The 24030-nt window shown below is 43.1% G+C and overlaps 1 protein-coding gene and 1 non-coding gene across 2 annotated transcripts; one reads left to right on the top strand and one right to left on the bottom strand.

The window, feature by feature from the left end:
• The first annotated feature begins 5627 nt into the window (after positions 1-5627).
• ACTR10 (actin related protein 10) lies at positions 5628-19943 on the top strand. Its single transcript, XM_050898529.1, has 13 exons — positions 5628-5781; positions 8010-8082; positions 8626-8708; positions 9743-9851; positions 11511-11618; positions 11985-12052; positions 12360-12439; positions 12845-12880; positions 14407-14486; positions 14577-14650; positions 15112-15193; positions 17203-17404; positions 18594-19943. Exons 1-13 carry the CDS (start codon positions 5705-5707, stop codon positions 18773-18775), a joined length of 1254 nt encoding a protein of 417 aa, XP_050754486.1. The 5' UTR covers positions 5628-5704; the 3' UTR covers positions 18776-19943.
• Positions 19944-23737: 3794 nt separating this feature from the next.
• On the bottom strand, positions 23738-23810 carry TRNAK-CUU (transfer RNA lysine (anticodon CUU)). Its single transcript has one exon. It is a non-coding gene; the product is annotated as a tRNA-Lys (tRNA).
• Positions 23811-24030: the final 220 nt, after the last annotated feature.

The raw sequence follows: 24030 nt of genomic DNA, 5'->3' as shown, positions 1-24030 counted from the left end.
CTTTGGGGGGATTTTTAAGGCAGTACAGGCAACTTTTTGGATGGTTACGAGCAGAGAAATACACATTTTTGTGTTGGAAATATTCAAATCAACTAAGCTGAAATCCTACAGCAGGAACCAGGTCCAGCTGTTAACAGCACCCCAAGCAGTAGAAAGACTACGGGCTTTCCACCTCTTTCTCCTTTTGGAGAGCTGGTAAGTCAATCCCCTTGAATCCGTGTGCTGGAAAAAGGTGAGGACACACTCTCTGAGCTCCAGAAGCTACAACAGATCTCTGAGCAATTGCTCTTTTACTATGTTTAAAGCTGACCCCGAGTATGCAACTATCTGATTTTGTGAGAAAAAATGGGTACGTGCCTCAGTTAGCCTGTATATAGGGATTAAGGAGGCTTAAAAGCGAGTACACAGACAAAGCCATCCAATGTAGGGACACAAAAGACTGACTGTTTATTTTATGACCAAGAAAAAATAATAATGCTTTGCTGTTGAAATATGCATAGGGTTCAGCTGAAATCCGAGTCTCTGCAGGGGTCCAGATAGGCATTTCGGCATTAAAGGGAACAGAATATTGGCTGGGCATGATGCCTCCTCGCCGTACCCATTCGGGCCTGCAGTGTTTATGCTGCAGGACACATTCTTTTATGTTTTCAATGTTTCCAAGTGCACTGTGGGGATTATTTCAGCTGAGAGCTGCCGTATTTCAGGACTCGTACAGAAAAGTCATTTTCTTTATGAAAAACGTTCCCTTTTAACCCTCCAGGATAGTTCTGTAGCTGCCACCTCGAGGCACCAGCATTGCTTTCGCTACTGCTCCTTGCAGACGAGTGCACGGTGCTGCTCTGTGAAAATCATGCGTCTGCATGAGATTCGAAAAGATTTTTTGCTGCCAGTGGCTTGAATACCAACAGGGTCTTGGAAAAAAAAAAGAAAAAAAGAAAAGGACTGCATTAGCCAAAGGAAACTTTCCTGCAAATTTGATATAAATTGGAGAGTGTTCACTGATTTCAATGGGCTACTGTTAATTTCTTGTATTTTTATACACTTATGTGACCTCTTCCTTGCTTGTCAGAGGATACCACCACTCCCAAGAGTTGCAGGAACTGGCTGCACTCAGGGAATAATTTTTTATTGTGTTAGGGAGATCCTGCTTTTTACTCCCCTTGACCTTCTGCTTACTGGCTGGCTTTTGTCCTACCATCTCCTTAGACTGTGAATAATTATCGTCATTTATATTGTTATCTTGAATGTATTTATAGTCTGATTCTTACGGGTTAGCATCACCATCTGTTTCTTCAACAGTTACATATTCGGGAGAGCACGAGCGCTTTTCACATTATGCAAGCAGCCTTCCTTGATTAAACCAGCACGGCGTGGATGGATTTTGTTATGAAACCCTGGCACATTTCTAAGTCTCTGGCTTCTATTATCAATACCTCTAGGCTCTGGAAAGACCATCCATTAAATTAAGCCACTTTTAAGCTGCAGCTTGCATTTCAGAACTCATGTTAACTGTGATTGATTAATGTAATTTAAGAAAAGATTTCCAATGGACTATAAAGATGGTGATGTGATTAGCAGTAAACTCTGATCTTTCCTAACCCAGAGATAATATGTTTAGGACGAAGCAATAGGCTATGTATTTCAAGTAGGGCCCGTGATTTTTGTAAAACGTATCTCAGTCATTATTTTTACATAGAATATGGAATTTAAAACATAAGCATAGTGTTGTAAACATGTAATTATGGCACAGTAAGATATTGTAAGCAGATGAGATTTGGGAATGAAGCAGGTGATGAAAACATTGTGCTTAAACTTCACATTAATCATATATTATCTAAATTTTTACTCCAATTTTCAGACTTAAGTATTTCAAGAGCAACAACATTAAGTATATTATATTATGCCTTTATAAGACCCCTATCACAGAGCTATTCAGGAGCATTTTACAGAATTTAAAAGAACGAGAATTCACACGTCAGCGAGAGCATATTCTCACCAGGCACAGTAACCGCGCAGCTTTCCTCTTGCTGTCCTTGAAAGAACCAGTGATGGCAGACAGCACTCCAGGTAGTAACTTGGGGAATTCCGGGATCATTTTCCTGACAGAAAGCCCAAACAAAGAAAAGCTTCTTGAATATAATTCCCAGCTCATTCAGGTGTAATTCTAACTGAGCGCATATTCTTGGTACACTTGGGTATTTATTGCTCAAACATGGCAGAGTTAAGACTCTGTTGTGAGAATGACATTTAAACATATTTTCGGGCATCGTTGTTTGCATATGCTTTAAAGTTCAGCTGCATTTCCATACTCTGGAAGGACATAAAATACGAAATACAATAAAAAAATAATTTAAAAAAACATTAAAAACATAAAACCACACAAAATCATAAGGCAATTTGAACTCTGTGTCAGAACGTTTAATTGCCACAGGCCTTTGTTTGTTTATTTTTTCATGTGTTGGCATCCTCCGCTGCTGCCTTGGCAATGATTCCTCCTCCTCCAGAACCCGCTGGTTGTGTGCTGGTCCCGTCACTGTTTCTGCATCTCACATCACCACTACAGCCTTGTTCTTGCTCCTCAGTTTTCCTCTCCAAGGAGAGGGAGCTGACAGGATGGGAAGCTAGCGATGGGTCGCATGAAGAATGCATGAGCTCGTATTGAGTCTTGGGAAAAGTATCTGAAGGAGAGATATAAGGGCTTTATGAGGGATGTAGGGGCTTTGCGAGGAGTCTCCCCTGAGTTTGTCACTGCAGAGTTCCCCTTCTTCACACCTTTCTTGCATTCCCTCTGCATTGCCTGGATTCCTCGCATGTCCTCCAGATATACAGAGCCCTTCTAGGGTGCCCCACCTGCTTCAGCTCCTCCAGTCTGCACTCCTGCTCCGCACACACATGGACCTTCTCTTCTCAGCTCTACGCTCTTGACCCCACTTTGCGACCCCGGTGGCTTTAGGGAGACCAGAAGAGGGGAAGGCGACAAGGCTGTGACAGAAGCAGAAGAGAAAGGGGTTATGTAGAGCTGCTAGTCCCAACGATGGGCTAGTGCAGAGGTTTGCTCAGGCAAATGGCAGCAGATGGTGGCAGCGACAGCTTTTGGTGTCTCACATCACTCCCACTCATCGTCCGACTCTCCCACACACCTCCACCTTCACAGATCTTAAATAGAAAGTGTGGATGTGGGACAAACAGCGCTGCCGCAGGGTACGTGAAAAGCACAGCATCTACGAACTGCTGCAGCGGCTCACAGCTCAGGGAGTTTGGGCTCAGTGGCACCAGAGCACATCAGTGTCACGCCAGCCTACCTCGAAATCCTCTTGCTTCATTAGCGCCCTTGTCCTCCTGCGCGTATGCACTCAGGCTCTTTGGCTCGCCTCTCTGGCAATGAGCAAACGTCTAGACCCAACTCACCAGTTAATAGCTTTTTCAATATTTATTTTGCTTCCCTGAGGAAGAAATGGGTCCCGCGCACTGAGCTGATATAAATACCCAGTGACAGATCTTTTGGGGACATGATCAGGACACGATCAGTTACACTCCTGGGCGTGCATAAAAGATGCCTGAAGAGCAGCTGATTTTACAGGTGTGGTTATCGCGGGGAAAGCAGAAGGGGAAGATTGGTAGGGGAAAGGAGCTGGTTGTTGGGAGTGGGATAAGCGTTACCTCGGCAATCTCTTTCTGAAGTGACCCCAAATTTTCATTACACCAGCCAACATCTGTTATAAACTCCCTTTTCCCAGCTAGGGGATCAAGTTCACAGGGAGACACAAATCACAAACAATATTCATTAGAACACCTTTTATTGATTAAGCTCTTACTATTAATAGAGTCCAGCTGTTATTATTACTAGTAGATAACTGATCACACACTTTGCTCACGCACACATGCTCTCTCTCAGTTTTCCAGCTGGAGCAACGGTTGGAAGGCCAACCCCGGCTATTTACCCAGAAACAGAGGCTCCTACTGAGGCGCCAATGGCTTCTAGGTGGGTGTTCGCCAAGTCCCTCAAAGGGTGCCTTGTTTCATCGGGTGTATACATAATCCTCTTGTCTCTGTCAGCACAGCACGGCCACGGCCTTTGCGGATGCACTCGGCGTTAGACAACCCATTGCTGATGCTGGGGGCCTTGCACAGATGCAGCGAACTCTTGGCGTCCCAAGTGCGTTTCTGGCAGATCCAGCAGGATTGCTAGCCTGTGGGGCTTATTAATTCTTGGGAGACTTTCAGGTGCTGCCTTTCAGCATGTACTTTTCCTCTCTTCAGTCTGTTTTTGGGTAACTGTCTCTCCATCCACACCCTGAGGTACTTATAGAACCCATTCCCACAAACTCACGCTAAGGTGCTTTCATGACATGGCTATTACACCAGAAATGTCAATAGCATCTAAGCAAGGCTGTGTATTTCAGACACTTTGAATAACTTACTTGTAAACAAGTGGTTACTGACCTCACCTGTAGTAGAGCTGGCATTTACGTACAATGCAGAGATGAAGATTATTTAGAAAAACTTAACATTTCCTAACCTTGATGGGGTTAAAACCTCAGCACAGAGTCAAAGTCTTTTATTGTAACATGTGGGCACATACACGCTTGCATACAAACACAGCTTTTTTTTTTTGCTCCAAAACTGAGTAAGATCTTGGTTTCGACAGCCTGTTTTTTTGTGACGATTTGAGATAATACAGCGTTCTCACAAACTTTGCAAAATGTGTCTTGCGGTGTGGCTCCATGATTTTGAAAGTCCAAACAGCAATAAATTCCGCCCTTCAAAAACCAGACAGATGAAGGCAAAACCCAGCTGTATTGGCAGAACGATAAGCTTTCATGAAAATGGCTAAAATTGAACTAATTCACATTAGATTTTTAGCACTCTGCCTCTCTGATCATCAGACACAGGCGACCCAGTCTTGAAAGCATGGGTTACCATGGCGGGGTTTATCATTTCTATCCTCACATTTGCGAGCTCCTGTCTTCGCTCCTGACCACCACTCTCTTGGAGCAGAGAGGAGATGGGGCTTTTTTGCTCCCCGAGACATTTTATTTCTGTTCGAGAGGAAGGATACTGTACCCTAAGGGTACCTAGGCATTTAGCCTCGTAGCGAATGGCTCTCGCATTAAATGTCACAGCAGCCAGAGCACGCACCGCAGGGCCCGTGGTGGGTTTAAGCTTTCGCGAGGGCTTTGGGAGGCCACAAGAGATGGTTTGATGCACGGCCCCTCAGAAACGAGCTGTGTGGTATACATTAACGCATCCCTATAGCACGGCCGCTTCAGCGTGGCTTTACGCTTGACCAGCTCTCCGCACCAAGCTGCCGGTGCCATTTTGCTCGGGCAGGAGAAGCCCCACCGCTGCGTCTCCTCACAGCAGCGAGGCCGCCCTCACACCCAGCATCCCCCCCACCCCCCCCGCCTCCCGCCCCGCCTTCGCGCCGGCACCCGGATCACCCGGCTGCGCCTCAGGGGCCTCATCCAGCCCTTCTCCCTCGCAGACACCCTGCTCGCCGCCGCGGCGGAGCTGAGGGGAGGCCGCGCTGCACCCCGCACGCCGCCGCCGGGGCGCTCCCGGCCCCTTCGGAGCGCTGCAGGGCGGGCGGCGGACGGGTGGACAGGCGCCGCGGGCAGCCCGCCGCGCCGGGGAGGAGGAAGGCCCCGTCCCGCCGCGCCGCGCCGGAGGAAGGCCCCGCCGTGTGAGGGGAAGGGAGGCCGCGATGCCGCTCTACGAGGGCCTGGGCAGCGGCGGGGAGAAGACCGCCGTGGTGATAGACCTGGGCGAGGCTTTCACCAAGTGAGTGGCGCCGCGCTCCCCGCCCCGCCTGCCCCCTTTCTGTCGCGACAGGCTTCGCTGTGGAGCCAGTGTCGCGGCTGCGTGGCGGGCCTGCCGTCGGGATGAGTGATTGTATGGGTTTTTTTACCCTCACCCCCTTTCTGTGGTGATCTGCGTGGTACAAAGCCGACAGTAACAGCCTTATTTTTTAGTTTCGTGTTTTAGATTAAAAAAAGGGGGTAGCTCCTTCCACTCAAGGTGGAAGGAGAAATGCTCAGTATTTAGTAATTTATGTCGTGGGCCAAAAATGCAGCCGTGCCTCTGCCCGCCCCATATCAATTTGTGTTATACATATCATATACATATCTATTTGTGTTAGAAACCCCCAAATCCCCCCACGCTCGTGTCCCAGGTACGCGCAGCCCTCGTGGAAAAGGGGCTCTTTAAGCAAGGCAGCCCCACGTCCGGGGTTAAAATACTCTGGAAGTGCCCCCTGTTTTTCAGTGGCCTGTTTGGAGAGGCAGCTTGCACAGAGAAAAAAAGATTATATTGCAGGAAAAGCACCTTTCCAGATGTATGCCCCTCTTTTTAGTCTAGGCCCACATCCGCGGTTGTGTCCATGTGGATGCGTGTACCTGCTTGAAGCCCTAAGGATGTCTCTGCCTCTCTAAAGAGGCAAGAGTTGTTGGTTTTGTATTTGTATTTCTATGAAGCTTGGTTTTGTATTAAGTTGTACTTGTTGTTTTTCAAGTGACTGTGTAATTGCGGACCAGCAGGCAGGCTTCGTTACCTGGAAATCGCTGCAGTGTGGTTATGGAGAGGATTTAACAAAGCCTTCATGGATGGAAACGAGTGATTCCATGAGTGGCTTTTTGTGGATTCATGTCGTGTTGCCGATTGCAGGCTTTTCCCAAATTTGGGGCGCTTGTGAGGTTTTATCCCATGGGCATTATTTATCTAATAAAATCCTCTCATGGAAAAACATTTCCCCTGAATAGTGTGTTTTTAGGGTCTGTTTCCAGCCTTCATTCTTGTAGAAGAGATAGCAACTTAATTGCATGAGAGATACCTGTCCTTTTCCAAATAAGGCTGAAATTAACCAAAGGTTCGAAAGTTGTCAGGATTACAGGCAAGGACAACTGCGTGTACACACTGGGACCGCACAAGTCTTTGTTTGGGAGACCAAAGAAAAAAATTAAATTCTAAATTATGTCTGTTTTAAGATTTTTTTCTGAAATGATCTGAAGAAACACGTTGACAGTTGCCAAATACCAAAATAAAGTATTAATTGACGTTTTGCATTAAAAGTACTCGAAGTCCAGCAGCGTTATAGTTTTCTACTACTGTTTTCTACCGTAGTTTTCTTCTGAGGTTTGTATTTAATGGAGGTGGCAGTGGTGAAACAAATGTCAAGCACTGAGTTTCTTAAAATCAAATCTTGAATTTCTTATGTTTTCAATTTGCCTTCTTCAGTCTGTGCTTCTTGGGTCTTTAAAGGTGCAATCGCTGTATGAAAACCAGATGGGTTTCTGAAAAGTTTGTTTTGGGGTTGCTACTGTTTTTATTATGTTGCATCTAAGTTGGATGCAGAGCCCTCATGTTTCGTCAGGAGGCCTGGAGTAGTAACCAGTCATCTTGAGGCAGTAATACCTTATATCACCCAGGATGCTTGTGAAGGGAATGCATTTCAAAGCTGGAAATAGGAAAAAGGTGTCAGTGGAATGTTGCTGGTCAGCAGTGAAATAGGCCACAGGACCTGCATGATTGTGATCATCATGTCTTTGTCTTTTGTTTCTTCTAAATAAATGTGTCCTGAAAATGAGGATTTAAAGAGGACGTGATAACTTAATCTTGCCTGTGTTTACTGAGAGCTTCCGCGAAAACTGTGGGCCTGTGTGGAGGACACAGGAAGGTATTTATTTGGAAGTTTAATAGGCAGTAAGGAAGGTTGCAGGTGGATGATTGTAACCAGAAAACTGTACTCAGTGGGAAGTAGGAGGCACGTCAGAGTTGAGCACTACAATCCTTACAGAAGTGAAGAAAACTTGTTTTGTTTAATGCAGCTGAGAGGGAGTCAATAAAAAGATATAAAATATTTCTCATTCAAAGTGGCTAGATAGAAAAGCTATATGCAAAACACTTCTTTGCAGTCACAGAAATATCCCTAATTAATTACTTTTTGATGATTCCTAGGCCCAGTATGTTAAATTGTGACTTCAAATTATAAGGTTTTCAACATTTTTTTTTAGGTGTGGTTTTGCAGGAGAAACAGGACCAAGATGCATTATTCCTAGTGAAATAAGGAAACCCAATGTCGCAAAGGTAAACTATTTTACCTGAACTGTTTTACCTTTATAATGTTTGGTATGTTATGGTATAGGAGGAATTTGCAGATACATTTGCTGTCCATCATAAGCTATTTTTCATTATCTTATAACTGCTGCTATTAAAAGATTGTAACTAGATACAAGTAAGTGTGATACCAATGCTGATGTTAATTGGTACTCATCACCCATGCAGCTTATGTTTGGGGCATTTATTGAGAAATTTCTTTGCCTAGCTATGCTTTTTTTTTTCTTTTAGTAGAGGATGGCAGCTTTGGAAAACTAATGTTGAGATAAGTTACCAGTACAAAAATTTAGCATGAATGAACTCTGGAGTTTAGTTACAGGGTGAGTTCATGAGATGCATTGTTAAGGACATAGAGCAAATCAGGCAAGAGTGAGTATTTCTTTATATGTGTCAGATTATATATGTTCAGATATATTATATTATCATGTATATGTCTTTATAGATCATGTATATATTTCTTCATATATAATCACTGCCTAATATTTAAGCTGATTGGATATTTTTACTTTACAGCCTGTCAAAGTTGTTCAGTGTAATATTAATACAGAAGAGCTATATTCGTATCTGAAGGAATTTATCCATATGCTGTATTTCAGGTAAGAGATACTTGGATGTTAGTTATTCAAGCCTTCTGCGGCTCTTTTCTGAGTACATTGAGAGGTGTTAGAAGTGTGTCTGAAGACTGCTGTCTAGTTGAATAAGAAAACAGAAACAAGATTTTGCAGGTGGCTGCCTGGCTGTGTTCTTGCAGGAGAAATTCAGTGGTGCTGAGATTCAGGTCATATTACAAAGACTTAGTGTCCTGCAGCATCAGTTGCTCTCTAGAAATAAAAAGTATTTGATAAGTTGCCTTTTAGCTGTGGCACTCATAGAGGACTTGATGGGGGAAGTCATTACCTAAGAAGTTACACTGATTTTAGCAGGACTGAAGCTCATCTTATATCGATGCAGAGCTCTCTCCACATGACAGTGGTTTGGAAGGAGGATTCTTAACCTGTGGAATATTTTTACCTCAGTAATACATCTTTTTATTGTATTTTTAGTACCATTAGTGAATAATGAAGTTGGACTTAGTCTTTTCTCTTTATTTCCAATCCTAATTTTTACACAGTAAAAATCATCCCTTGACACAGGGAAACCAGTACTTAATTTCTGTGCCTCAGATCGTCTGCTGTGGGTCGTTCTTTTTTCTCCCCCCTGTCCTTGATCATCGCTTTATAATTGAAATCAGGACAATTCCATCCTCTTCCACTGAAATCAGGACATCTGTATCGTCATTCTTCCTCTTTTATGGACACACTGTATGACACTGGACAAGCCATTAATGGCTATTATGCACGCCTATTTTTGCATTTCTTTATATTGATTTAGAAAGGTATAACGGATATTCAGAACTGCTGGCAGATAGGTTTATAACTTGTTTTCTGTAACTCAGTTTCCTAACTTTCTTTTAGGAAAGTGTTGGGTTTTTTTTAAATTTGGGAAAAAGACTTTGGGATCTGCTGTAGAAAATGCTATCTACATGCAAATTTTTAGGATTTTTGGGGGGAATGGAATATGAAAATAAGGTAGGTTTCATAATACGTCCTTAAACTTACCAGTTTTGTTTTACACGTCTTGCCTTTTCTAGACATCTGCTGGTGAATCCCAGAGACCGTCGTGTTGTGATCATAGAATCTGTCTTGTGCCCTTCACACTTCAGAGACACGCTCACAAGAGTCCTTTTCAAGCATTTTGAGGTACGTGTTTTACGTTACTATTGTATGTGCTCAGCGTAGCACTTGCCGGTATAAATTTTACTTACAATCACTACCAAATGTGGACGAAGAAATGAAAGTAATGCCAAAAGAATGAGAGGCATAAAGATAAAAAAATGCTGATGGTTGTCTGAGGAAGCAGGGCTTGGAGATTGGATTAAAGGTCATTTTTGTTCCATTCTGACTCTTCATGAGGCCACAAAATAGGAGCTATTAACAAAAATCCGAAAGGTTTCTCTGGCTTGTACGAAAATACAGCTCACATCACACTGTTCCAGACAGATCCAATAATCCCCATTGACCACTGCCTGAAGCCAGAATTTATATTTAAACACATGTTAGTGCTCTGTCAGCAAATCTCATGACTTCTACCAGAGTCAATATCTTTGCCTAGCACGTGATCTAACCTCTGGCTGTACTCATTTAGATAAGAGCTTACCTGAAAGTTACTATCTTCTCTGCTTAATCAGTCTTTTTGAAGAAAACTCTGAACCTAATTCTTGCTTAGTTCTAATGGAAAATGTTTCGGGAGGTGAATCCATACTTCTTCAACTCAGATAGAACAAAGGTTAAGGCTCTTCTATAAAAAGTGGTGAAACTAGTTTGTCTGCAGTACTTCTTCACTGTGCTTCCACAACACAGTTTACCAACTGATCTTAAACTTCTGCATAATTCTTTCCTACTATTGATAACATTTTCTGGTGACTTGAAATTGCTGAAAAATTTGAGTGATTTGGGGTTGTTTTTTTTTTCCTAATCCCCTTACAGGAAAAAAATATGTCTCAGATAAAGCACTCGCATGCAAAATTGGTTGTCGAAAACGACTCGTGACTTGGAAAGTCCTATTTTGATGGAGAGACTTTGTAACTTGTTAAGAAACCAGCTTATACTGATGTGAGGTTAATTCTCTCTGGCTAGTATTTCCATTTGGTGCAAAGAATAAGAGTGGCACATTAATATAGGGTCAATATTATAACTTGTGTCTCTGGTCTAAGTGTCAGTAATGTTGCCCGTAAATGCAGGATTTGTTGAAATTGCTCATTTAATTCACACTTCAAGGTGTTCCATTAAAGGAACTGTCGCTATCTAGGAAACTTGATCTATGGAATTCTGGGAGAAGGAAGTAATCCTCGTGTAATTTTAACTTGAGTTTCCACATTGCTTTGGGGAGAGTGTTTTAAATAGCCTCTTCTGTGAGTTTGTGTGCAACAGTATAGTGTCATAAGGCACGCTTTTATGGGTTTTCTGGCACCTTTGTTCACATCTTCAAGTCTCTATACAACTTTTCAAGTAGCTGTGTTTTAGTTTCTTTAATTTCTTTTCAATGACAATAAGAAACCTGATCTATGACTTAAGATGAGTTCTATAGTTAGTGCTTGCTTTTCTTACAAACCCGTTCCAAGATTTATTGTTATTGAAGTAACTAGTATGTACCGCAAATAAGATGAACGTAGAATTTAGAATCCTGTTGTATTTTGTTCATTACTATGCTACCTTAAAAATGAAATTAAAAATGGATACCTCAAGATACAGTTGTTTGGGTTTTGCTTTTAATATGACATTTGGGGAAAGCATCACTGCTTTGGGTGGTTTGTTTCTTTCCCCGCCCTTCTGTCAGTTGTCCTTTTGGTTTCCATGTAGGTACCGTCCGTTTTGTTTGCTCCAAGTCATCTAATGTCTCTCCTGACACTTGGGATCAATTCTGCCATGGTGCTAGACTGTGGATATGCAGAAAGCTTGGTGCTCCCTGTATCCTTTAATAATATACCAACAAAATTTTCAGCAATAAGGCTGTCGTGACAAGATGATATTTTTATAGACTTCAAGCGTGCTGAAAAGTAATAGGAACAGATCAGCCAGTCTGGCTTTTGACTATAAGATATCATGACTTGCGGAATCTCTTCACAGCTGACATGCTAAAGCTGTGTTCCCTCGAAACTTGGGAAGGGTGGTTCATAACTTCAGCCTTTGTATACTAGAAATTAGTTTTGGAGAAAAGCAGTTAGAAAGTGTTTCCAATAGCTAATGCAGGAGATTGTTGAGGGAAAAAAGCATTTAGTTCCAGCAGACTGAAAACTCATAACAAAAAAGGAGAATTTCCTGATCTTCATGTAGATATATGAGGGAATTCCAATTCTGAGCTGCTGGGGTTCTCTTCCTCTGGGAGGAAAGGCTATTCACAAGTAAGTTCACAGTTATACATTCCAGGTTACCAATGATTTATTTGTGAAAGTTCATCTTTGACTAATGAGCAGAGATTCCTGTTGAACATGGTTTAAATCATAACTGTTGCTGTGACAGCATCCGATTTTTAAAGTTACCACTGTTTGGCTTTTGTTGATGTAGTAAAAGCTGTGGAAATGAGATCTGCTTTAGTTTATATTTAGAAGAATGTAACTGAAGGGAATAAATACTGTCCCTTAAGCATAATATAGAGCGTCAGCCTGAGTTAATAGCTATCTTTAACTAACTTAATGTGCAATGTTTTAGGGAGCTGGAATATCAGTTGTTGGAGCAGTGCACAGTTGATACAGGATTAGCCAAAGGACAAAGCCTTCCATCTGTGATGGGTAAGGTCTGTTTGATGTAACATCTGTGCTGTGAACTTGCACTGGGGAAAGTGGATTAATACAAACAGTGAATAAAATGAGTTTAGTATTCACCACATCTTATGTGATCTACTTTCATGATTTCTTTCTCCATATTTAACAAGTACATTATTTTTATGATAAGCCACTCATAACAGCAGGTTTGAAGGAAGGCTGAAATAAAAGTTCTGTAGTAATTTTTCAGTCTGTTTTGAGAGGAGACAAACTTTTTATTTCTGTTCTTAATATTCTTTCTTCCTTAGAAATCTTTAAAAGCTGCTGTCAAAGTGAAACTTTAATGTACTAAACATAATTCAAACTTAGTTTCATTCTTGAATTCTCTTTCTACTTAAAAAGCTTTTGTTCTAAATTACTTCTTTATTTCAGGCTCAGTTCCAGAAGACATAGTAGAGGATATAAAAGGTAAAATTTTCTGCTTCATGAAACTCTAGTTTATTAAATTGTGCAGTAGAGTATGATAATAACAAGTGTGCAATACTTTACATTTAGGAATTTCTTTTATCTTCTTTGTTTACCATATTTCTTATCTACTGGAAGAACTTGCAATGTTCTTCCTCTTTGAAAGCAAAACCAAAACCATGTTGAATTCCTCTTTCAGGTTTAGCCTATGTGTTGTTAAGACGTAGCTTATAGATACATTTTGTAGACTAGCGCAGAAAGAGTGTTACGCTATTGTATATATCCTATGATCAGCAGGTCCGGTTAACTTCGCGTTGCATTTTTTAACTACTGACGTTTGCTGCGTATGAATGTGTACAGTGTATACTCTACATGGGACTTAGAGTTAGCAAATCTAATGTTGAAAACCTGTTATCATAGATCTCTTTGGGTTGCAAATGCAGCATTTAAGCAGTCTTAACATCATGACATAAGAATATTTTAAGTTAATTTTGTTTATAAATTAACTAGGAAGGCTCAATTTGCCTTAAAGCCAATTTTGCAAAAAAAACCCCGTATGTATAAAAGACATTTTGGCATGTTAATCAGGTAGGCAAGATGAGTCAAGGACTACATTTACACCAGAAAAAATAGTCTATCTTTGGGCAGAACTTGGATGAATTCCTATGTAATGTTTCATGTGCAACAGATATAAAAATACATATAATTGTAGAAAATAGCAACTAGTATATATCTTTTGAGCCAAATTTGGAAGAAATCCATCAGTCAAATGCAAAATAACTTAAATGCAGCTGGTGCTTTGTCAAATGGAAGTTGCTTTTCTAATTTATGGACTTGAACACAATTTTCTGATCAGTTCTGTTTTTTATGCAGTCTTTTGGAACCAGATATGATATGCTACGATTGAAATTACGATTGCCTGTGTATTGAAGGGTTGTTTCTTTGTGACAGCTGTTTATGAAGAAGATACTAATTTGTGCCAGATACAAATAAATAAGTATATAATAACACTAAGAGCTGGGATACAAATGAAATTGTGCTCTGTCAGTGTTGCCTGGAGAAAAAAAAAAAAAACCCCTCTGGCATTCTTAGGGCGCTGAAGAGTTGCGCTAGGAAAAGTGATTACAGCTTGTTTAGAAAATGAGCAATGTCTCATTTGAAGCCATGGTGCAAGACCTGCAATGGTGTGTTTGACAGCAGAATACAACCCCTGGCACCTTGTGGTAACCGAAGGCACGATTAGTAACGTCCTTCTGTCTTTAAATCTTATGTGGCTTGTCTGGGAGAGAAATCTTGCCTGTCCTAGCATAGTTTCGGTGTCAGCTTCATTTAAACTCATGGTCTAGATAGCATCTGAACTCTGCTGAAGTGTAGAGACCGTTTTTCTTTGCATTTATTTGATAATGTCTTGGACCAGCAAGGGCCTAAAGTGTGTGTTCTTCTCTAAATTAAGCAAAATTATTCTCTTTATTGGTGATGAAGGGATCCAACAAAGTCTCTCTTCTGCTCCTTTCTTTTCTTTTATGAAGTCCGCACTTGTTTTGTGAGTGATCTCCAACGTGGACTGAAAATCCAAGCAGCCAAGTTCAACATTGATGGCAGTGCTGAGGTGGGTGGAGAATGAAGCTTATCCTAGTCTTTTGAAGTGGATGTAGCCTTTTTGGCCTCTAAACTAATGCACGTATGATTTTATTTCTAGCGTCCTTCACCACCTCCAGACGTGGACTATCCTTTAGATGGAGAAAAGATTCTCCATGTAGTTGGCCCCATCAGGTAAGAAATACCATAGCAGAGTATTTGTCTTTAGGAGGATGTATTTTCAACTCTAAAAGCACATAAATTTTCTTAAAATTGAATTTTAATGAAACACTTGCATATGCTTGTAATGTCTCTCAAATTAAGGCTTTGTGCCGGGCACAGTGCAAGCCCATAATAAGAGGTGTCAGCTTCTTCAGGGAGCTCGCCGTTGAAGGTGAGAGCAAACGGATTGGAGGGATGGGGGAAACAGAAATGGAGTATTAATGCACGATGATGAGACAGGTTTAGTGAAGTGAACGGGGCATTGTCTCCTCCCCGTTGGCACCGCCTTCTGCATGGACTGTATGACAGAAGAGGTGCTGATGATGTGTTGTCAGCAGGAAGTCTGTTGTTATTTCCAGCTCTGCTGGTCGGGAGCGTTACCTCACAGTGTAGTGTCGCTTCTCATTAACACTCATTTCCTGTCTTTTCAACAGAGACTCCGTTGTCGAAATACTGTTTGAACAGGATAATGAAGAGACATCTGTTGCCACTTTGATCTTAGATTCACTCATTCAGGTATCTTTATATTAGAAACAATTTATTGAATGCCTCCAGCCTTAGAGAACCTGCTGTTATAAATGACTCTGTCTAGAGTAACACCCTTCTGACTGCAGGTTGCGATTGGTTGAAAAAGCTTAGCACAGCGTGACTCCTGGGGTTCTGCCACATGATGAATTACTGTGGGGCAGTAAGTCACCATGCGTCATCCACTCAGTGATTGTTTTCTTACTCTTTGGTATACTGCAACGTGTCTAGGACAGTTTTCTAAGAAATGCAGTGCTCACCCCTCAGCAAAAGTAATAAACTAGCTTGCGTTTATTTGGGGGTGGGGCTCTACATATGTAATGATGAAGGAGTAGCTAATACTTAGTGGTGTAGGAATTACACTGCTTACACTGAAATGACACAGGTATTCTGTTTCTTCTTTTTTAAAGGTGCTTTGCTCAGAGTTAGACTTTATGAGCCTGGCAGACTGCTGGTTTACCTAAGATAGAATAAAATTAATTTGGACAGGCAGTATATTAGATTTATTGTGGAAAATTTTCTTGGCATGTACAAATGCTTCATTTCTTATTATATTTAGGAAAAAAATGCATTAGAAAACCACTATAAATGGAAATTTTCATTATGTGGTAGTGTATGTATGTTAATTAAAGTTGACTTCCTGTAGTTATTGATGCCATTTAAATTAGTTTGCTGAGGCATAATTTATTGGAGAGCCATAAGCTTGGATGACATGAGAAACATTTCAATTAGAATTCCGTATGAAAACAAATTGTTTAACCAGATCTGTGCCTGGACCCCTCACCTCTGTACCTCTAGGCATTTACCTTGCATCGCTCTTTGGCTGGAGGAAAGACAAATGTTAAATTTACAGGTGTTAAATAGCGTCCGTTTACTTCCTCTGGACAAGAGGACCACAGCAGTCTGGAATTTTTTTCGAAGGGATAGCGCAGACCTGTTTGTGAGGGGCAGAACGGACAAAGCTTGGTCTTTTCATGCCTTTGTGTCTTCTGGTTGTGTTGTCCCAAAAATCAGGATTCTTTTACCCGGTGTGCAAAAAGCCGATTAACACACAGAGTCAAGATATTTGTTTATTTCGTGTCTGCGCAGAGATGGGTGCTAGGTGGTAACTCCACAAAGCTAGCACACCCGGTTAACACACGGTAAAGCATTTTATACATTTCAAGCAACAGTTATCAGTACTTTTACAGTTTTGCTGAGTTTCCCTCGTTCCTGTTGGTTCTCAGAAGCCTCATCTCCACTTAAAGTGCCAGCATCCTCCTTTTTTACTGCGCATGTTCTGTGAGGAAGGGGTTTCTGTTGGTAGGGAGCTCTCCCTACCTAAGGGCGGCTTTTCTATTATGTTAATTAGGATAGGTCACTCAAAGTTCAAGTGGCTCTTTGGTTGTCCTTGTGCTTATCTTGGTATTTCTTTACCTGACTGACTTATGGTGTCATCTTGTTTTCTCTTCTCAAGGTCGTGCCTCGTTAACTAAGTAGCATCCTTTGGTTTTGTTTCTCGTGTACCTCCAACAGTTGGATTATCTAATGCCTAAGGCAGGCTCCAGCAGAAACCTTTTCTGCCGCTTAGACTGCTGTAGCACCTTTCTCCCACGTGGAGCTAAAAAGAGTCAGTCTCGTGTGTAACAGTTTTCCCTCTCTGAGAGCACTGGTTGAGGCTTCACCTCTCTCTGGCATATCTTCTCCCAGAACTCATGGGAATTATTGTCACTGATACCTCTGTCCTCTGTTGTCTTGGCCTGTCTCAGCTGAATGGCTTTACAGGGACTCACAGCATGCCCATAAAAGCCTCAGCTGGGCAGTTCCTTAAGCCTGGTTTTCTTGGGAAGTCTGGGGAAAAAGTTATGTTGGTTATGTTTCAGCTAAGTATGAGAAAACAGCAATTGAAGTGCGTAGAAAGACTGACTGAATTTCTGACAGACCTTTGAATGCTTGTTCATGCAACTTCAGTTAAAGCGTGGTTTGTTTTTTTTTTTTCTTTTTATTCCTGTTTGCATTAGTGTCCCATAGACACCAGGAAGCAGTTGGCAGAGAACTTGGTAGTTATTGGTGGCACCGCTATGTTACCAGGATTCCTTCACAGGCTCATGGCTGAAATCAGATACCTGGTAGAGAAACCGAAATACAAAGAAACACTTGCCACTAAAACCTTCAGAATTCACACTCCGCCTGCCAAACCCAACTGTGTGGCCTGGCTGGGAGGTAAGAATGAAAACAACTGTTAAGCAAAGGTACAAAGTGAAAAACAAACCTTCCAAGTGGGATTTGTAATGAATAAATAGCAGTAAAAATTAAGTGAACTACTGAAATCAAGCTGTATTGGAGCTCTGTGGAATTGTTATGCCCTCCTGGAAGAAATTGTGTGGAGTAAAGCTCCCTCAGGGACATTTGGAGAGCAGAATGGCACTGCACGTTATGGGAGCTTTTAGCAGGTGACAAGCGATTTGAACCAGAGGTGTTGACTCAAGTGCAGTACAGGGCTACTGCCATATGGTGGCACCAGTGAAGTAATTAGGCCGAGCAGAGACCTGCTGTGTGTAGGAAGATCTGCTTATTGAAAAAACAAGTTTAATTACTGAGTGAGGAGCTGTGGGCTATGGAGAGGCCGGAGGCTGCTAACTCCCTGTGCTGTTTGCAAGTGCCAATAACAAATACAGCAACTCTGCAATGGATTTTGGCTGCTGTTAGGGAAAAAGAAGGGCTTTCCGTTGCTAGCAACTCTTTCAAGGAAGGCTCTAAGGTTGATAAGAATTCATGCTTTCCTAAACTTTCAGTTAATGAGCTGAGCCCATCTGGTATGTATGAAGAACTAACTTTAACAGTAAAGGTAGATTTTATTTCCGTATGCTTTGAAATGTAAATGTTTATAAAATTTTAGTTTTAAAACCTTTTCAGTCTACTTTTAGGATTAGCAAACAAGAATGATTTATATGCACCAAGTTCTCTGATTCTTTTCTTCACTGACAGTGCTAGTCAGCTGCTGTGGTCTGAATCTTCTCATAGGTTGTGTAAAGTAAAAAATAAATGGGTCTTGTGTGACACCCTTTTTGGGGAGAGGAAATTTCCTTAAACAGAAGGTGGTTTGTTTGAAGTGTTTAAAAATCAAAACTTCTAGGAAACTTTGTCGTAAGAAGCAGGTCAGCTAGGCCAGTTTTGTTCTCAGCAAAGACTAGATGTTTCTTTGTTTGCAGTTACTTTCAAGGAACATAAGTGGAAGCAATTTGGGATTAGCTGGGCTACTGAAAAGGGAAGTGGCTAGATCCTCTCATTCCTTTAATTTTTGGGACAGAGCTGAAAAAGAATACTTCAGATTCTTGATGGGAAGAAGCAGAAAAAGAAATTCAATACATCAAATTAATGCAACTTTTTTTTTCCCCCCCCAATAATGTAGGAGCCATTTTTGGAGCACTTCAGGACATACTTGGGAGCCGATCTGTGTCCAAAGAATATTACAGCCAGACAGGCCGCGTACCTGACTGGTGCTGTCTTAATAATCCTCCAGTGGAAATGATGTTTGATGTTGGAAAAGCACCTCCACCATTGATGAAGAGGGCTTTTTCTACTGAGAAATAAGCACCTAAATGCTACATGAGGATTCTCCTCATCTGTTTCAAGTAGATATATATGCATTGGCTTTTTTTTTTTTTTGTACTAAGTAATTTGTGTGTAACACTATTAAATATGAACAATGTGGATGGTGGTAGGTACTAACACTATTTAAAACCATGTCCAGTATAGTTTAAAAACTTAACTCTGGCACCTACTATGCTATTTTGTCCTGTTCTGAAGAAATTCTGTACCGTCATGAGTTGCAGCCTACTGAGTTGTTTGTTATTTATCTGTACAGTAAATGACATTGCTGAGAGAATTTGTTTGAAGATATTTTGATTTTAAATATGCTTAGAAGAATGAAGGACAGTCTACTATGGGAAACATCTATGGAAGTTTTTCTGCCAAATTCTGTATTAAAATATTCTACCCTTGAATCACGTGTGGGGAAATGGTTTGGGGCTGTTTAGCAAAGGTGCTGGAGCAGTATTTCCCCTGGACACAGTCCTGTTTTTGAGAGTTTTAGCAGAGAACTCTTCTGCCTGTAATTCTCAAATAGTGCTGAGCTAACGACTCTCCCAGTATCTCTCCATGTAAGAACTGTAAACAGGGGTGTGAGGAAATCTTGAATCTGTACTGAAATGTCAAGTTCAGAAGTCACTTCTTTGCCTTCCTTCTCCCCATCAGAAATATTAAACTTCATTGTCCCGCAACAATATGTATTAAATGAAAATGCAATACAAAGTTCATTGCTTAAGAAAAAAAAATGTGCATTTGGATATTGACACTATATTTAGGAATTGTTGGCTAGTTAATAGGCTTTTAGCAATGCTGTAACTTTACAATATTGAAGGAGAAGGAGCACTCCCGTGGGAAAACAAACACATACACTTCCATTCTGCTGCTAGTGCTGCTGGTTTTGGTTTGTCGTGATTCTCGCTATCCTTCCATAACACTGCTGTGAGTTAACTTTGTACGCAGAGCTGTGGCTGCTGGTGGGCACTCCAGGCAGTGCCAGTGCATCTCAGCAGCATCACGTCTTGGGAGAGGGGTTTCCCCTGGCCTCAAATACCACTAAACTTGCTGCCAACGTGCCGAACTTGACTTGCTGGCTAAATGGTGACTCTGCTGGTATCTGTTGGTTACTGAGGTTTAAATCCTACTCTGAGGAGTCATTGTTTATCTCAAATTTGGGGAGATACGTATATATATAAAATTATTGGGGGTGGTGGGGGTGGTGAAGTCTTTTATTGCCACAAACATGCTTTTTGGGACTGATTTCCCCGTGCTGTCTGCTAACTACCTGCTGTGGTCCCTGAAGCGTGTTTCTTGAAGTTAAGCATATATTTAAAGAAACATTCTTCTGGTGAAACTTAAGACAGGGCAACGTGCTACAGCATTTAAGTAAGCTTCTGCACAATTTTGTCATTCTGTTTCATATATGCTTTACCTTAACATATGGTGTTGGTTGGCACATGGTAGGAGATACTCCCTTTTTATCTTAATGGTTTTCAAATTAAAAAAAAACAACACAAAAAACAGGAATCGCTGCTTAAAGTGTTAGACTCTGTCACAGGCGAGACTTTCCTGGTTGGTAACAGTGGTCTGATAGTATTGACACAGGTGATTTCTCTCCAGAGGTGCTGGCGGGTGTATTTTTGAATGGCCGCCTTCCTACTTCAGATGAGCTGCGTGGCTGGTACACAGAAAGCATAGAAAAATAGACAGGCATAGCTGTGAGGAGTTGTTAATGGTTGTTTTATAGTCCTGGGATGAGGTTGGTCTTTTAGAGATCATTTCTTAGTCCTCAGAGCATGATGGGGCCTGGCCAGTGCCTCTTTGCGCTGATGTCAGAGTCTCCAGTCCAAGCCCTTTCTGGGTTTCCAGGTCAAACAAGTTGCAGTGACCATGCCCAAGAGCTTTTCTGTGGCAGCCTGAGGATGAGAATGGTATGCTGTGAGACCGAAACACGTTTTTCAAAATGCACTGCGTTGTGTTCTTTCTGTCAGGTCTGGACTTGGAAAAATGGATTAAACGCTATAGCTAGATACCTCTGTCGCCATCGTGTCTGGTATTTCGCATTCTTTTACATCTTGGGGTTCTTCTCTTGCTTGATTGCTTCTGTAAGCCTACGATTAATGGTTTAATATCCTTGGGGATGTTCATTCCCCAGCAGATCCCTCAAATACCGGCATTCTCCTTGTTTTCTTGAGTGTTCAGGACCTTCACTCTGACTGCGTTGTTCCCCCTTACCAACTCCTTTTTATGTCCCCTGCAGCGAGACCGAGGACTGTGGGGTTGCGTGCAAGTCAAGAGTGTCAGTTCCTGCAGGGCCCCGCTATGCGGTATGCTGCTCAGCTGCGCTGCCCTGCGGTAGCCTTTCTCCCAAGGCATAACGCCTATGGGGCCGGGCAGGAGACTTAAGGATCCAGCTGCTTCTGGCAAGAAAACCTGTGGGTGAGGTCTGGTTCTCCTCACGGGGCTGAACAGGGGAGGAGCAGTGGAGTCTAATGCTTAGTGCACGAAGCTGACCCGTCTGGAGCAGTCTTTGGCAAGGATTAGGGATATCAGTAGTTTTCTGAGTGACTTCAGAAGGTATATATGATTGCAACAGTTATGCTTAACGAAGCAAAATGGATAAAGCCGCAGTTTTTGGAGACCAGCCTGCTACATCCCTGCTCTTAACTTGTTCCCAGTCTGTGATGCGACTACAGGGTTGCTAAATAGGCGCTATTTCATTGCAAAGCGCAGAGAGCTATCCTTAGGCCTGGGTAAAGAACATTCAGAGCTGAGCTCTGCTGCTCATTTTCATTTATAATGTGAATAATTGGGATGCAGCTCCGTGACCCAGATTGTATCTTGCCTCGATAAGAACTGAGCCAGAGCCTACCGAGGCTTGCTCCTGAAAGAAGAGTTTGCCATCGGCACGAGTCCTGTGGAGCTGGGAGGGATTACTCATGTCCGTAAGTAGTTCTTCAGTGGGAAGGATGTGCAGGGGAGATTAAACTCCTACAGAGCCTGTGTTCGTGGTGGTGCAATGATGTCATTTTCCTGAACTGCAGCAGACTGCAGCTGAGGAAATTCAGAATATTCTTAGCCCTTCCCTTTTCAGGGGTATTTCTGTACTGCTGTGTGCGTGTACCCTGGGACCTTTCACAGGCCTCGCGTGTTCTGCCACCTCGTCTTCATTCTGCCCAGTCTAATCTTCTGTGGGATTTCTACATCACTGAACAGCTTCAACAGCTGCTGCTTCACACTGCAGGACCAGAAATCCTAACTCCTGTGTTACTGGCAGATTTAAGTGCAGAGTCCCATGACCCGTTAAGGACAGAAATAGGATTCTTACTTCATCGACGGGGTGAGGAAAGACTATTACCTGCTTTTCAGAACAACTAGCCCTGGAAAGCCCTTAGAGATCACACCTTAAATGTGTTACCGTGTAGAGAGGGATTTGGCTGATTTTTTTTCAGCCTAAATGTTGTAGTTCTTCCCTCCCTGGCATGGCAGGGATCCATGGATCCTCGCAGCAGACAAATTTGCAGTGAACTCAAATGTTTTATTAGGGAGGACAGTGACAGACACAAACCCCTGCAGTAACTGGAGGTTTTTCCTCTGAAGTTCCCGATTCTGGACTGGGTGCCGTTCCTGAAGGTTGGTGTTAGCCAGCTACAAACAGCTCCAGCCAAGCTGAGTCCCGCTGACAGGTGGAATATTTTGGAATATTCACGAGCATGGCCCGTTGCAGTCTGCCTGGTGTCCGTGCCGGGTCTGTGGGAGCTGGTCTCTGGGGGAAGGGGCTTTAACTCATTCCCCTCATCTCCCTTTTCATAGAATCATAGAATATCTCAAGTTGGAAGGGACCCATAAGGATCACCAAGTCCAACTCCCTGCTCCTCGCAGGACTACCTAAAACTAAATCATATGACTAAGAGCATCATCCACAGGTGCCGTGGTGCTGCTGACAGGCTTGGTGCCGTGACCACTTCCCTGGGGAGCCTGTTCCAGTGACCGGCCACCCTCTCGGTGAAGAACCTTTTCCTGATGTCCAATCTGAACTTTGCCTGATGCAGCTTCATTCCATTTCCTCGTGTCCTATCGCTGGGCACCAGAGAGCCGAGATCAGCACCTTCCCCTCCACTGCACCCCTTGAGGAAGTTGTAGACTGTGATGAGGTCACCCTGCAGTGATGAGGTCACCCCGCAGTGACGAGGTCAGCCCTCAGCCTTCTCTTTTCCAGGCTGAACACGCCGAGTGACCTCAGCTGCTCCTCATAAACCTGGCCCTCGAGGCCTTTCACCATCTTGGTCACTCTTGTCTGGACACACTCTCATAGTTCGATGTCCTCCTTATAGTGAGGTGCCCAGAACTGCACACTGTACTTGAGGTGGGGCCGCACCAGCACAGCGTCGAGTGGGACAATCGCCTCCCTCGACTGGCTCGCTATGCTGTGCTCAATGCGCCCCAGGACGGGGTTAGCCCTTCGGGCTGCCGGGGCACACTGTTGAGTCATATTCCACTTGCCATCAACCCAAACCCCCAGATCTCTTTCCGCGGGGCTGCTCTCCAGCCTCTCGTCCCCCAGTTTGTACGTGTAACTGGGATTACCCCATCCCAGGCGGAGAATCCTGTGCTTGCTCTTGTTAGATTTCATACGACTGGTGATTGCCCTGCTCTCCAGCCTACCCAGATCTCTCTGTAAGGCCTCTCTACCCTGGAGGGAGTTCACAGCTCCTCCTACTTTATTAATGTACAGTCGATTCCTGCATCCAGATCATTTATAAAAAAAAAATATTTTTTTTTCAGCAATACATGTGTTACAGTCACTGCCGAAATTATCCCGGCCACAGCTGCACCAGGGACGTTTGCTTCTGGTCCCTCCGGAGCAGGGGGGTGAATTCTCCTCAGAGTCGCGGAGGTGGACAGGGCTGAGGCGCCCTTTTCCCGCCCGCAGCCCTTCAAAAGGCGGGCCGGCACAAAACCAACACACGCCCAACGTGGGGCTCGAACCCACGACCCTGGGATTAAGAGTCCCATGCTCTACCGACTGAGCTAGCCGGGCGCTGCGCGGCAGTGTCCTGCCACGTGTCCTTCACCATATGAAGCGCTGATGTCAGCGCCCCGCCGCGCGGCCCCGCCCCTGCCGGCCCCGCCCTGCCCGCCCCAGGAAGCTCTGGGGATTGCGCCCCGCTCTCGGCCGGCGCTGGTTGGCCGATGCGGGAGCCAATGGGAGAGCGTGTTGTTGGCCGGTCGGGAGCGTGAGCGTAGGCCGGGGCGGGAGG

This window comes from Gymnogyps californianus, chromosome 5 (genome assembly GCF_018139145.2).
Source record: "Gymnogyps californianus isolate 813 chromosome 5, ASM1813914v2, whole genome shotgun sequence".
Taxonomy (NCBI): domain Eukaryota; kingdom Metazoa; phylum Chordata; class Aves; order Accipitriformes; family Cathartidae; genus Gymnogyps; species Gymnogyps californianus.
The sequence above is the reverse complement of the archived record's forward strand: the minus strand, read 5'-3'. Positions and strand labels throughout refer to the sequence as shown.

Excerpts from the sequence above, each read along its gene's own strand:
- ACTR10 (XM_050898529.1), top strand. The coding sequence starts at position 5,705 with ATGCCGCTCTACGAGGGCCTGGGCAGCGGCGGGGAGAAGACCGCCGTG. Across the intron at positions 12,440-12,844 it reads AAGCCTTCCATCTGTGATGG|GCTCAGTTCCAGAAGACATA; the intron begins GTAAGGTCTGTT and ends TCTTTATTTCAG. Across the intron at positions 15,194-17,202 it reads TCTTAGATTCACTCATTCAG|TGTCCCATAGACACCAGGAA; the intron begins GTATCTTTATAT and ends TGTTTGCATTAG.